The sequence below is a fragment of the Pongo abelii genome, chromosome Y, assembly GCF_028885655.2.
Source record: "Pongo abelii isolate AG06213 chromosome Y, NHGRI_mPonAbe1-v2.0_pri, whole genome shotgun sequence".
Lineage (NCBI taxonomy): Eukaryota > Metazoa > Chordata > Mammalia > Primates > Hominidae > Pongo > Pongo abelii.
The window spans coordinates 35,953,822-35,967,485 of record NC_072009.2 but is presented as its reverse complement, the minus strand read 5'-3'; the positions used below and the strand labels follow the sequence as shown (position 1 = coordinate 35,967,485).

At 37.6% G+C, this 13,664-nt stretch overlaps 1 protein-coding gene across 1 annotated transcript; it reads right to left on the bottom strand.

Annotated features, from left to right (window-relative positions):
• Positions 1 to 11,541: 11,541 nt before the first annotated feature.
• Positions 11,542 to 13,354, bottom strand: LOC129053440 (testis-specific chromodomain protein Y 1-like). Its single transcript, XM_054545495.2, has one exon. It carries the CDS (start codon positions 13,257 to 13,259, stop codon positions 11,637 to 11,639), a length of 1,623 nt encoding a protein of 540 aa, XP_054401470.2. The 5' UTR covers positions 13,260 to 13,354; the 3' UTR covers positions 11,542 to 11,636.
• Between the last annotated feature and the right edge of the window lie 310 nt (positions 13,355 to 13,664).

The window sequence follows — 13,664 nt, the reverse complement described above, 5'->3', positions numbered from 1 at the left end:
GGATTCGGTTTGCCAGTATTTTATTGAGGATTTTTGCATCAGTGTTCATCAAGGATATTGGTCTGAAATTCTCTTTTTTTCGTTGTGTCTCTGCCAGGCTTTGTTATCGGGAAGATGCTGGCCTCATAAAATGTGTTAGGGAGAATTCCCTCTTTTCTATTGATTGGAATAGTTTCAGAAGGAATGGTACCAATTCCTCATGTACCCTGTGGTAGAATTCGGCTGTGAATCCATCTGGTCCTGGACTCTTTTTGATTGGTAAACTATTGATTATTGACACAATTTCAGAGCCTGTTATTGGTGCATTCAGAGATTCAACTTCTTCCTCTTTTAGTTTTTGGAGGGTGTATGTTTCAAGGAATTTATCCATTTCTTCTAGATTTTCTAGTTTATTTGCATAGAGGTGTTTCTAGTATTCTCTGATGGTCATTTGTATTTCTGTGGGATCGGTGGTGATATCCCCTTTATTATTTTTTATTGTGTCTATTTGATTCTTCTCTTTTTTCATCTTTATTAGTCTTGCTAGCCATCTGTAAATTTTGTTGATCCTTTCAAAAACCAGCTCCTGGATTCATTAGTTTTTTGAAGGATTTTTATTGTGTCTCTATTTCCCACAGTTCTGCTCTGATTTTAGTTATTTCTTACCTTCTGCTAGCTTTTGAATGTGTTTGCTCTTGCTTTTCTAGGTCTTTTAATTGTGATGTTAGGGGGTCAATTCTGGATCTTTCCTGTTTTCTCTTGTGGGCAATTCAGTGCTATACGTTTCCCTCTACACACTGCTTTGAATGTGTCCCAGAGATTCTGGTATGTTGTGTCTTTGTTCTCATTGGTTTCAAAGAACATCTTTATTTCTGCCTTCATTTTATTATGTACCCAGTAGTCACTCAGGAGCAGGTTGTTTAGTTTTCATGTAGTTGAGTGGTTTTGAGTGAGTTTCTTAATCCTGAGTTCTAGTTTGATTGCACTGTGGTCTGAGAGACAGTTTGTTATAATTTCTGTTCCTTTACGTTTGCTGAGGAGAGCTTTACTTCCAAGTATGTGGTCAATTTTGGAATAGGTGTGGTGTGGTGCTGAAAAAATGTATATTCTGTTGATTTGGTTTGGAGAGTTCTGTAAATGTCTATTAGGTCCGCTTGGTGCAGAGCTGAGTTCAATTCCTGGGTATCCTTGTTAACTTTCTGTCTTGTTGATCTGTCTAACATTGACAGTGGGGTGTTAAAGTCCCCCGTTATTATTGTGTGGGAGTCTAAGTCACTTTGTAGGTCACTCAGGAAATGGTTTGTGAAACTGAGTGCTCCTCTATTGGGTGCATACATATTTAGGATAGTTAGCTCTTCTTGTTGAATTGATCCCTTTCCATTATGTAATGGCCTTCTTTGTCTTTTTTGATCTTTGTTGGTTTTATTTCTCTTTTATCAGAGACTAGGACTGCCACCCCTGCCTTTTTTTTTGTTTGTTTGTTTTCCCTTTGCTTGGTAGATCTTCCTCCATCCTTTTATTTTGAGCCTATGGGTGTCTCTGCACGTGAGATGGGTTTCCTGAATACAGCACACTGATGTGTCTTGATTCTTTATCCAATTTGCCAGTCTGTGTCTTTTATTTTGAGCATTTAGTCCATTTACATAGAAGGTTAATATTCTTATGTGTGAATTTGATCCTGTCATTATGATGCTAGCTGGTTATTTTGCTCATAAGATGATGCAGTTTCTTCCTAGTCTTGATGGTCTTTACAGTTTGGCCTGATTTCGTAGTGGCTGGTACCAGTTGTTCCTTTCCATGTTTAATGTTTCCTTCAGGAGCTCTTTTAGGTCAGTCCTGGTGGTGACAAAGTCTCTCAGCATTTGCTTGTCTGTAAAGTATTTTGTTTCTCCTTCTCCTATGAAGTTTAGTTTGGCTGGATATGAAATTCTGGGTTCAAAATTCTTTTGTTTAAGAATGTTGAATATTGGCCCCCACTCTCTTCTGGCTTGTAGAGTTTCTGCCGACAGATCCACTGTTAGTCTGATGGGCTTCCCCTTGTGGGTAACCCGACCTTTCTCTCTGGCTTCCCTCAAGTTATTAACTGTTAAAAGGTATTATTATAATGTGTAATTGAGAATACTGAATAAAAATTTAATCTCCAGGTGAGGTAGAAGAGTAAAAGTTGCTTGTAGTGAAAATAAATTCCAGAAAGACATGGAAATGTACACTTTGCCTAGAGGTAAAGGATTTTCTTTCATTAACAAAAATAAAGCTAACTGTTTACTCAAATTGTGAAAATAGCTTTAAAAAAATTAATCTTGCAAAAGAAAACTCTGCACACCCAGGCACTAGATTGAAAAGGGTGTTATGTTTTTTTCTGCCATTAAGCATTGAAGTGAAAACACAACAAAAATTTCTTGAAACATTAATCTTCTCTTCAGCAAATTTGTAGAAGGTTGTTAAAACGTTGTAATAAGTTTGTGAAAATCTCACTTCTTTGTCAATCTTTCTAAAGTTAAATATAATTTTACATAAGTTTTCATTAAGCTTAGGGTTAATATTGGGAGACAACTACAAGGGGAAATTTGTCATTCTGAAAGAGATTATTACATAATATTGAAAGCTGATAAAAATTTTTCTGCCCTTTCAAACATTTCTACCAACTATATTTTGGCAAAAACAATGATTTATGGAAATCTGGAATTGGATATCATAACATTAAATGTCTTAATCCTCTAAAATATTTAGCAGACTTCCCAGAATAAAATTGTAACCTCGAGGATGTGTTTTCTGAAACCTGTGTTTTGGATGCCTCCTAGAGCCCCTGGGGCATAAAAAAAAAAGTTAAACAGTATTATAAAGCATATTTAAACACATGTGATTTTGATGGTAATATTTTATTTTTTCTGAATATATTTTAATCAGTCACATTAACACAGGTCTCAAAACCACATTAGGTTTTTCATGTTCTTAATATCTGAATATGTGCTATCAATTTTAATTTAGGTGATTATGTTAAGCTGTTGTAAACCACAGAAGTAACCAAATGTCTTTGCCTATTCTGTTTCTAACCACACTAGATGTTTTGTCATGTACAGACATTTAATCTTCATCAAGAATAATGGCTTAAAATTAGCTGTAGAGCTTTACCAACTGTTGTCAACTGTTGGTTTTTTTATAACAGGAAAACTTACAGAACTTAGGAATAGCTAAAAGGCTTATAAATATCAAGTAGGACAAAAGTTAAAATAGACTAAACTAACAGAAGAATGAAGCAATCTCTTTACCTTTATTTTAGAACATTTCTAATTCTTGTTTTGTTTTTTGAAGTCAAGTGCACTTTCTTTAAAACTAGTTACAGCTTTTAACACTGTCAATTGGTATACTCCTGTTAAAAAAAATTGGAACACACTTTTTTTCTCTATGCCTACTTCCTCTAAAATTCAGAAAGTGTGTGTGATTATTCTTAACTTACAACAATATAACTGTTTTAATCAGTGCAACAAAAAATGTATTTTCATTTGCAACATAACCCAACAGAATAAGCTGGTTGATTTTCTAAGGCTGTGACTGGAAGAGTGTGCCTTCTTTAATGAATTACATCTGACTTTTAGAACCAATAAAAGCCCTCTAAGAAACCCGGCCTTATACTTTGTTTACACAGTCCCAATACAGGTTTTCTAATCTGTGGTAAGAAAAAAAAGCCACTTCCTATCAGGCCTAGGAACCACATGCACTTGGAATCTCAAAAAATAGAGGAGTTCTTCCAAATAATATGTATCTAAGGGTGAAACCTATGGCTGGATTCAGCTTTATAATGTCCTACATAAGATTCCTTGTAGAATAGAGATTCATAAAAGCCCATGAGGAAAGCCCATATAAAGGTATTTCTCACAGCACTGTACAAAAATTGTCTGACTAAGTGTAAGACAAGTCTGTTGTGCCAATGACTACAGTTTACCATGATTCATTCTTAAGAAAATTTAGGACTGGAAAAAAGATATGTGTCTCAAAGCCTGTCACACCCCTATCACCAATTTCTCACTTCATAAGTTATTTTTAAGATTTTCTTACAATTTTAATTAATGCTTTTTGTTTATTTATTTTTTTCTGTCCACCAACTGGTGAGGTCCAGCTACAGTTCTTGGAAAACAGAAAGATATGAGTAATAGAGAAATCTAGAACAATATTCTAATTCTGGGAATGCACTCCACAAATATTTTCAGATAATAGAATAAAATATGGTTCCTGTGGCAGAATTTTTGCTTTGAAGGATCAAATCAAGAAAGCTAAATAAACCCAAGTCTCATGTAACAAAATCTTAACTGGTATAAATATAGCCACAATTATATGGGCATGTTAGCAGCCTCGAAGAATTTCAGCTGTTCTTACTCTCCTTGTCTAGTTGTGATATGCTTTTTCTAATAATCAAAACTGGTTTTCTTTTTTTGCCTTAAGTCTATCACACCTTAAAATGTAATGCAAATTAAACCGTGCATTAACATGTCTTTCTTCTACAAACACTTAAACCAACCCTCAGTGGAATCCTACCTACTGTTTCCTACACAACACTCTTCTCCAGCAGAAAGCATCCAGAAAGACCAATACCCAATCTCCTAAGAGAAGTTAGAGTTTTCATTTCTGAGGGAAGACAAAGACAACTTAGCTAGCTTTCCATATGAAAACAGCAAGGAAATTGTTTCTGGAAGACCCCCAATCAACAGGTAAGGGCCTGATTCCAACATAATAATCAGACCAAAAAAAAGCGTAGGCACCAGTAAGGGATCTAACACAGATGCTTGTGCATGATAGCATGGCTGCAGCAACAGAAATAACAGAACTTTCAGTCCATTCAGATAAAATCTTGTACAAACCTCCCACTCATTCAGATGGGGGAACCAATGCCTGGCATAAGCATGCTGTTTTCTGTATACTCAGAAGGCTTTCCGAAAATAAAGTTTTTTTTTTTTTTTTTTTTTTTTTTTTTTTTTTTTTTTTTTTTTTTGTGGGCATAAAACCAGTGAGATGTAGTGGGTAATGGCTGAACATTTATTTTTGTATTTGACTGGTTGCTCAACCCATATGAATCATCATTTCAGTCCCTGATTATTCCTGAGTCAGCATCCCAGGACAAGCTTTTACTTTAGGTCCTGTGCCAAGCTAAGCAGTCTTTGCAAATTTCCACTTCACACTGCTCCCAGGCAAAGTGCCTGGGTTAAGCTGTCTAATAGGTCCTGGGCCTGGGCAAAGCTAAGTCACACATTCTCCAAGACAGCTTGCAAACTAAGTATATATCTTTATTTTTTAGGCCATAAAAACCTTAAACCCCAGTGGACAACTTATTCAAGCTTCCATCTCTGCTGGCAGAGAGCTTCTTTTGCCACTTATTTAAACTTTTGCTCCAAACAGTTTCCTTTGTCTACAAACCTTAATTTTCTTAAATGTAAAAGAAAAGACTCTTAGTGTTATCTGAAAGGAAAGAAAGGCTGTTACATCCTGGTGCATTGTTAAAAGAACAATATTATCTGAACCTATGACATATTTTTGCAGCTTTCTTTTGATGTCAGGGTCTGTTTGAGTAATAAACTTTTCTCTTAAGATTAACTTTATCTTAACTCAATAGGGAAGTAGGAACATGGGTTTCACTAAAGCATCTCTCAGGATTTTTAAAAAGCCTCTATAATTTTTATGTGTTTTTAACCTATTATGAATAGTTTAGAGGAATTATGAAGTTTTGTACTGTTCACTAATAAGCCTTCCAGTAGGCTCACTAATTTTTTTCGCTCTGCTATAGGATCAATAAGATTCCAATCGAGTTATCAGCAGTCCATCTTCTCCTATTACGAATAAGAATTCTGTTATCAGTTCAAATTTTTTCCTTTCCACCCTCCCTTTTTCAAGATTTTGGAAAAGACATGTGGTTCATCCACGGATAACTCTGCTCTCTGTAAAGCTGCGTGCTTTATGGCAACAGCTAGGGTTTGGTTTAGGAGTAATGTACCATCTATTCAGGTATGATTAAGCACTTGAGTTAGATTTTGAAATATCTCTGTATGTCCACTGGGGTCGTCAGGGGACATTTGCTTAAGTTTTTCTTTTTTTTTATCTAAGTCCCTACAATGAGAAGAAAATTTCTACTATACAAGCATCACATCTATGGAGTATTTTCTGCAGGGGCAACAGTGAGTTTGGGGTTTCTTTAGTGACACAAGAAGACAAGCTGATGAAAAGGCTATTGGAGGTTCTAAATGAGGGTGGCATGTATGGCATTTAGAAGATATATTTGAGTGTTCCTCAGGGGCTTGTCTCTGACTTAATGAATTATCTCTTTGAAACTTGCCTGTTATCACTGCCAAGATGGCAGAGTCAGTTTTACCATGCTTAGAAAGATCTGGGTTTTCTCCCAAGTCAAAGCAAGGTTGAATAAAAAAAGAAGAAATCAACCTCTTTTCTTTGCCATCTGAAGAAAAGATGTATCTGTTGAATAGTACTAAAATGAACACTTCCCTCAGAAAGCTAGGCATGTCTGTCCTGGAGTTGTTAGGTCTGTCGTGCCCTTGAGCAAAAAATAACATAAATAAGCCACTTTCTTTTTTCAGAGTCTCACAGTCAATGAAATTTCTGTGTTTCAGACAGTAATCTAGAGAGGTTCACACTGCAGACAGTTTGTGAAGTTTCTAAAGAAATATAGAAAAAATCTTCCTATTATCTTTTTCCCCCTTTTGAAATAGCCCTGACTGAATAGAAAGATAGGATATTCCTTGATTTTGCATTCCTCTTGTCTTTTCTGAGTCTGGTGACTGACATAGTTGTCCCCCATGGATGCAATCTAAACCTTCACCCACAGTTCCGGAGGAGCTAGAGACCAGGACAAGTAACGTTTACCTGCACAGGCTTTAGCTCTCCACTGGTGACTCCTGGTTGATTTCTTAAGATTACTCAACCCAGAAGATAACCAAAGTAACTTGGGAACCTAAAAAAAAAGATGGTATAGTCATTGGATTCTAGCAAGACACTTGTATAGAGTAAGAATTTTAATGCTATTTGTGGCTTCCCTTGCTATGGCTTAGAAAAAATATTGAAATTGCAGGAATTAAGATCGATTGACTTTGAAACATAAAATTCTCTGTTAGTTTCAATGTCATGGCTGCTGGAGGAAGAAGGTGTGCCTCAAAACAAGTAAAGCTTGTATGGCTGGCTTTCATAAGACAGTACTTAGCTAAAATGTGTCTCTCAAAGGCACCTTCTTTCTGATTATTGAAAGTGGAAGTTTTCTGTTTACTGATAGGGCACAGAGCCTTATTACTGTTAGAGAGATATAGGAGAGAGAAGAGTTAAAAAACCAAGGGTTTTGTGCAAAGAACTGGCAAGGCTTCCCCACAGAGAAAAAACTCATTTCACTAGGTTGCATTTTAAGATCTAAAATGTTCCATGAAAATGCTGAATCCCAGGTTTATACACTCAAAAGTTAGAAAAAGAAGGTTAACCCTCTATCACCTGTCCCCACAGTATGTGTCTCTGTAGAAAAAAGATGTGTCTCACAAAGAAACTCTTTAGATATATATGGTTGTGTGGAGCTTTTTAAAGAGAAATAACCAGCCAAAAAGAGAAATTTTATTTGAATGTATGCCATTCCCTTGTGGTGATGTGAATATCTGTCATCAGTGGACAAAAAGATCCTTATCAAATAAAAATGTTTAGATCAACATTTTGAATTCTTCCTATTTGAAAGAAAAAAATCACAAAATAGCAACTCTTTGAATTATATTTCTAATGACTGACTTTTACCAGTGAGCTTACATCCCCAGATCGCAACATTGCATACAAAGAAGAAACAGGAGGGACATTAGCCACACAATGACAAAAAATAAATAAATAAAATGCCACAGAAAAGCCTGAAATTTTTGGTGGCAACACTCTGATAGACTGCCAGAAACTGGAGTTAGTTTTGAGGCCTTCACATAACACTGTGATATAGTCTTATCCAGAAATCTTCAATTAACTTAGATATCCTTTCAGTCCTATGTGACAGCTGGATCCTCTGTGAAAGAAAATGGTTGGAACAGAGGCAACATTTTCAACAGCAGAGGGTGAAAGGAGACTGCCAATGTGTCTCCCAACACCCCTTTCTCCTAAGCTTTGTAAGAATGGCAGGCAATCTATTGGATTTTACCTGGCACTTGCCCAGAGCTTTCTTTGCTCTTCAGAAATTAAAAAAAGAGAAAACAAATAACAAAAACAAACAAACAAAAAGTGAGAACAAGGGGCAGATGTGAATGTAAATAAAGGACAAGCTGCAGATATGAATGTAAGTAGTTTGGAATTGCACTCCTACTCACCTTTTTTATTTAATGGATTCTCACTCTGTCACTTAAGCTGGAGTCCAGTTGCAAGATCTTGGGTAACCGCAAGCTCCGTCTCTGGGATTTATGCCATTCTCTTGCCTTAGCCTACCAAGTAGCTGTAACTACAGCTGCCCACCACCACATGCTGCTAATTTTTTGAGTTTTTAATAGACTTCATGGGAGCTTCACCATGTTAGCCAGGATCATCTCAATCTCGATCTCCTTGTGATCTGCTCGCATTGGCCACCCAAAGTGCTGTGATAACACTCATGAGCCACCATGCCCAGCTACTAGTGACCTTTTTAATTAAAGCCTTTCCCAGTCCATGAAGCAAAAACAAACCTTGCTGTACCCCTGTGAACCAAAATCTATCAGGTGACACACAGATTTTTTAATCTCAAGAAAATTAAAAATTATGAATGCAAAAGGGGAGATGATAGCAAATGTGTAATATGTTAACTTCTGGTGGAGTAGAGTCAGTTGCCCACTCTGAGAAAGAGTCTGATATTTTTATGGACTCAGAAGAAAGAAAATGTACTAACTAGTTTTGAAAAAAGCACTACTTATCTTTCCTGGGTCCTTGTGCCTGGAACTATTAATAGCTGATGCAATGACTCAGCTTGGCTCAGGAACTTGGCCCTGCGCCACACAGGAGCTAAAGTGAAAGCATGGCCCAGGACCTTGGCATGGGACCAGAGGCTAAAATGATAATTTACAGAAATTTGGCTCAGGGCCTGAAGCGTGTTTAGTAAGATAAGGTGCCCTTTGTAACACACTGGAGTCCAATATGGACATGTTCTGAAAAAGAGACTATTTCCTGGAAGCAATCTGGTTACACAAAAGACACAACATTTTAATGTGGGGTCTTGTTTTTTTATCTGAGTAGCTGTGGGCATGTCTTAAGCACACACACACACAAAGTTGGGCTTTTAAAAAAAATTATTTGCTTGCACCACGGGATTGTACAGGATTCTTAAAATTCTGTCTGCAGCCTGATAGTCCAGGCTGCTTCTCTGCCTGTGGAAATTTTCCCAATAATCCACCACAACTATGTAGCTTTTCTTTGTCAATACTATTGAAGACCTAGAAAGTTTCTGAGGGTCGAAGGCACATTGTTTGAAGTTTCCTATGTGCAAGGCTTTTTGCCCTGTGAAACACCCGACATCATTGTAAATATTGTAAAATTGTACGTGCCTTCTTAGCAGTCATATCAGAAAAGCCCACAAGAAACAACTCACAAATATCAGAGAAACATTCTCCCTGGAAACAATCAAAACAAAATTTTCTTACTCCAGGTTTTCTCATCTTCCTGATGTAGAGCATCTTTTAGTCACATCATCATCAACTTTTCCAGTTTTTACATCCAACCTTCCATGTTCCTTACTACCCCTATAGGAAATGCCCAATGAATGAGGGACCAGTAAAATGCAAGTTTCATTTTCATTACAGTGCCTTAAACAAATAAAGTAAGACCTGGGGAAGTTTTATGATACATCAATACATATATAGAGCCTTTCTAATATCTAGCCCTTTTTTGGGGGTCTTAAATAGGAAGACGTTATGTTATTGCTAAGCCAAAATCTTACTGTTTCTGACAAATAGCCCTATAGTCAACAGAAAGATGCAGGGCCAAAACATATTTCTTCTATAGCATGTCAAAGAGAGAAAAGCAGTCAAAGAGAGAAACAGTGAAGAAAAGACAAGATCCTAATCTCCAGTAGAAAGAGAGACAGACCCCTTTGAAAAACCTAATTTAAGCCATAGTGATCCCATAGATAAGAAAAAGAAAAAAAGAAAAGTAGAAGAAAAAAGAAAGCAGGACATTTGCCCTTTAGATATCCCAGATCTAAACCTTTCCCAAGCCAGGGCTGAGATGACGTCTTTGGGTCTTTGCATTTTCTGGCATTTATTCTTTTCTGGATGACACTGCGTTCTTCAGTGCCTGCAGAAGAGAAAGCTTGTGGTATGCCTGATTCACCTAAAGATCTGCAGGGAATTGTCACCTGTACCAGCACCTGACCTGCTTACCTCATCACAGATAACATGCAAAGCTGTGTGCAGTGGCTGGACTCAACCAACACTCACTCATGCATCTGCCTCCATTCTGTGCCTGGCACATCCATAGCAAACTGAAACCTAAGCCCATAGTTTGAGTTGAGTGCAGGCTGTAAGATGGGTGTGTAAAATTAGACAAGCAGGCTCAAGAGAAACTTGCACAACGGTGACATCATCCACAGAGACTGTTGACTGGTGAAGCGACACCCTAGAGATCTTGTGACACAGATGACATTCATCACCAGCGGCCAGTGGATTATTCAATTGTGTCTATGTAATGGAGCCTCGATAAAAATCAGCAAGACAGTATTCATAGAGCTTTTGGGTAACTGAACACATGCAGTGTTCTAGAAATTTGTGTGCTCATAAAAAGAGACACTGATAATTTTAAAGGCCGTACAGAGTGTAGGTGTCTTTGTTTTGAAAGAAGTTTCTGCCTTTAATAATGTGTCCAGAATTTTAACTTATTAACTGGAGCACACTCTAAGGTAACATAAATCTGCACATTACAAACATTAGAACCTGGATATTTCCACAAAAATGATTCCATAATTCACCAGAACGGTGCAACAAGTTTTACTTTAGAGAGATAAAGTTTTCTTTTGTTAACTGGGTAAGAACTAGACATTTATAAAGGAAAATAAAATCAAGTGATATCTCACCACAAATTCTAGTCATATGTTCAGTTTAGGAGAATGATCTTCAGTGAATTTTGTGCCAGAAATATTTATTCTAAAAGAAAATTCTTTTAATTTATAATTGTGTGTCTCTGAAGTGCTTGTGCCACTGTAAAGTCAAGGGCACCATCTCATACAGTTCTGTGTCCTTCTGGGAGGGAAGCTAAGGCTGCCTTATAACCCACTAGAGGTATTCTAGCATATAAAAGTAAGAAAAATGAACATTATTGCATGATTCTCTGTCATAAACATCCAATAAATCATGACTCGGGTCTTACATATAGTAGTAGCCATAGATACACATTAGGGCTTCCAAGAAGAATCTATTACCCAACAGTCTGCTTTTATATTTGGGCTTATGTGAGCATAAAATAACCACATTTGGGCAAACAAGCTGTTTTATTACTTCTTTTAAAGCTAGAGTGCTCAAAAATGATGTAAAAATTTAAATACCTGGCTTGGACATTTCCGGTTCTTTTTCCAAGCCTTAGCTATGGGTGAAACTGTTTTGGGCTATGAAGATGGATTAGGGCATCTTGCAACTCATGATACATTTGGTTCAGCTTAGTTCTCGTGTCCTGAGCAGACAGACTGACAACTAAAACTCATCAGTTTTATTTTCAACATACTTTAACATGGATTCTGTCCCTTGGGCTGAGCTCCAGATCTTCCTCAGCACCTCACACTCTCTCTCATTGGCCTGTTCCAACTCCAACTTAATATTAGAGTGAACAAGGGCCTTAGATTCTTCCAGTACAATTTGATTATATGAGGCAAGCTCCTTAATTTGAATCATAACCTCTTGGGTGAAAGTTCCACTCAAAAATACCCGAGACACCAGGCCTTTGGCACATGCCTCCCGTGCTGTCAGCTTTCGCCCAGCAAATAACATTTCATTGGCAGATGCTTTACCCATCATTTTTTGAAATGTAATAGTTGAACAGCCATCTGGACTCTGTCCAAAGGTCGTATAAGGGGTTTGGAACCAAGCCTTTTCATTAGCCCACACGAGATCACAAAGAGGCAGGATGGATGCACCTAGTCCAATGGCAGGGCCATTGACTGACACAACAATAGGCTTTTTAAATTGAATAAAAGTATTCACAAAGTTCTTGATGGTATCCACCATTTCAAGGCTTGCTCTGTTTCTGTTGTTCCTTAAGTGCTTCACAAAGTACCCAAAATCAAGACCGCAGCAAAAGACACTTCCAGCTGCACTGAACAGCATGAGCTTGCTGTCATCCACAGCAGCATTATTAAGAGCATTAACTATTTCTTTAATTACTTCTGAATTCAGTGCATTTCTTTCTGTGGATCTAGTTGATAGCACTATCTGGGTGAATCCATCCTCTTTCTTCACTACAATGTCTCTGTATGTGCTGGCACTTTCTGTTAGCTTTATGGTAAAGTACATCTTCTTGATGAAAGGCTGGTCTCTGCTGTCATCAGTAATATTTCTTTGCCCATCTTTCACTCTTGGAACTGAGGTATGCATGTCTGTTGTTCCATTGGCTGCTAATGGGTCTATTAATACCACTATACCTTTTTGGGTAGCTGAACCTGTGGCCATTGAAGCAGTAACTGAGCCAGACATCTGCGACATTGGTGGGTGTATCTGAGTCTTGTTCTCTATTCCAGGCTGTTCTGCACCAGGACGTGACAAATGGTCCTGGAGGAGTTTCCCTTCTGTCACCTTGAAGACCACCGTGTCCTGCTGATCTGCTGCAATAGGGTACAGTTTCTCGAGTTTCTGAAAGTCACTCACAATTTTCTGGTCGTTAAAGGGGCTTTCCGGTGCAAGGGTCTTGATAGTTGAATTTATTATCTCCATATTCTGTGTGTCAGAGAGAAGTGAAGCTGCCTTTCTCCTAACGGTCTTGCTGGCAGCAAATAACTTGTTGTTTTTGGACCTGTAGTGTTTATCAGTCACTTGCGTTTTAGGAGAGTTCTTAGAATAGCTCGCTTTTGTAGATCTAGAAGTTCTTCTGGCATTGTTTGAAAAAATTCTACTGGTTCTAGTCCATGTCAGTTTTTTCTCTTTTTCAGTCTGTCGTCTATTAAAATCAAGTATACATTTTTCACAGTTCCTGAGGTGCTGCTCTGGTTCCCAAGTGTCATCCTGTTGGTCGTAACCTTTCCACCGAATCAAATAGTCTGTATTCCCATTTTTATCTCGTCTTTTGTCAACAATACTTTCAACCTCAAACTCCTGGGAAGCCATGAGGAAAGACACAGGATTGGAGCAGTTGCTGTACCAACTTTGTTTCAGTTGTGTCTCCACATAGCCACTCCTTTCTGCCTCCAGTTCTTCACCAGGTTCTGCATATGGATGAACCTCTTCTATTTCATCACCACTGGTGTAGTGAAAATTGTGTGAAATAGCAGCTATGCTATGGTGCATGACAGCTTGCCCAGTAGCCTCAGGTGAGAGTAGCTAAATCCACAGCCACAACCTTCTGGTGTAGAACAGAAAGCTTTCTCCCTGCCTGTTACTCTTTTGTGTTTGTTTGTTTAATTGTGGTTGCTATGATGATTGTATGGAAGATTCTAATCTTATAACATTTTTAAAGTTACACTATCTTGCCTTCAGTAACATACAAAACCTTTACTCCTGTATAATGTACCT

Coding starts and splice junctions, on each gene's coding strand:
- LOC129053440 (XM_054545495.2), bottom strand. CDS start 13,259: ATGGCTTCCCAGGAGTTTGAGGTTGAAAGTATTGTTGACAAAAGACGA.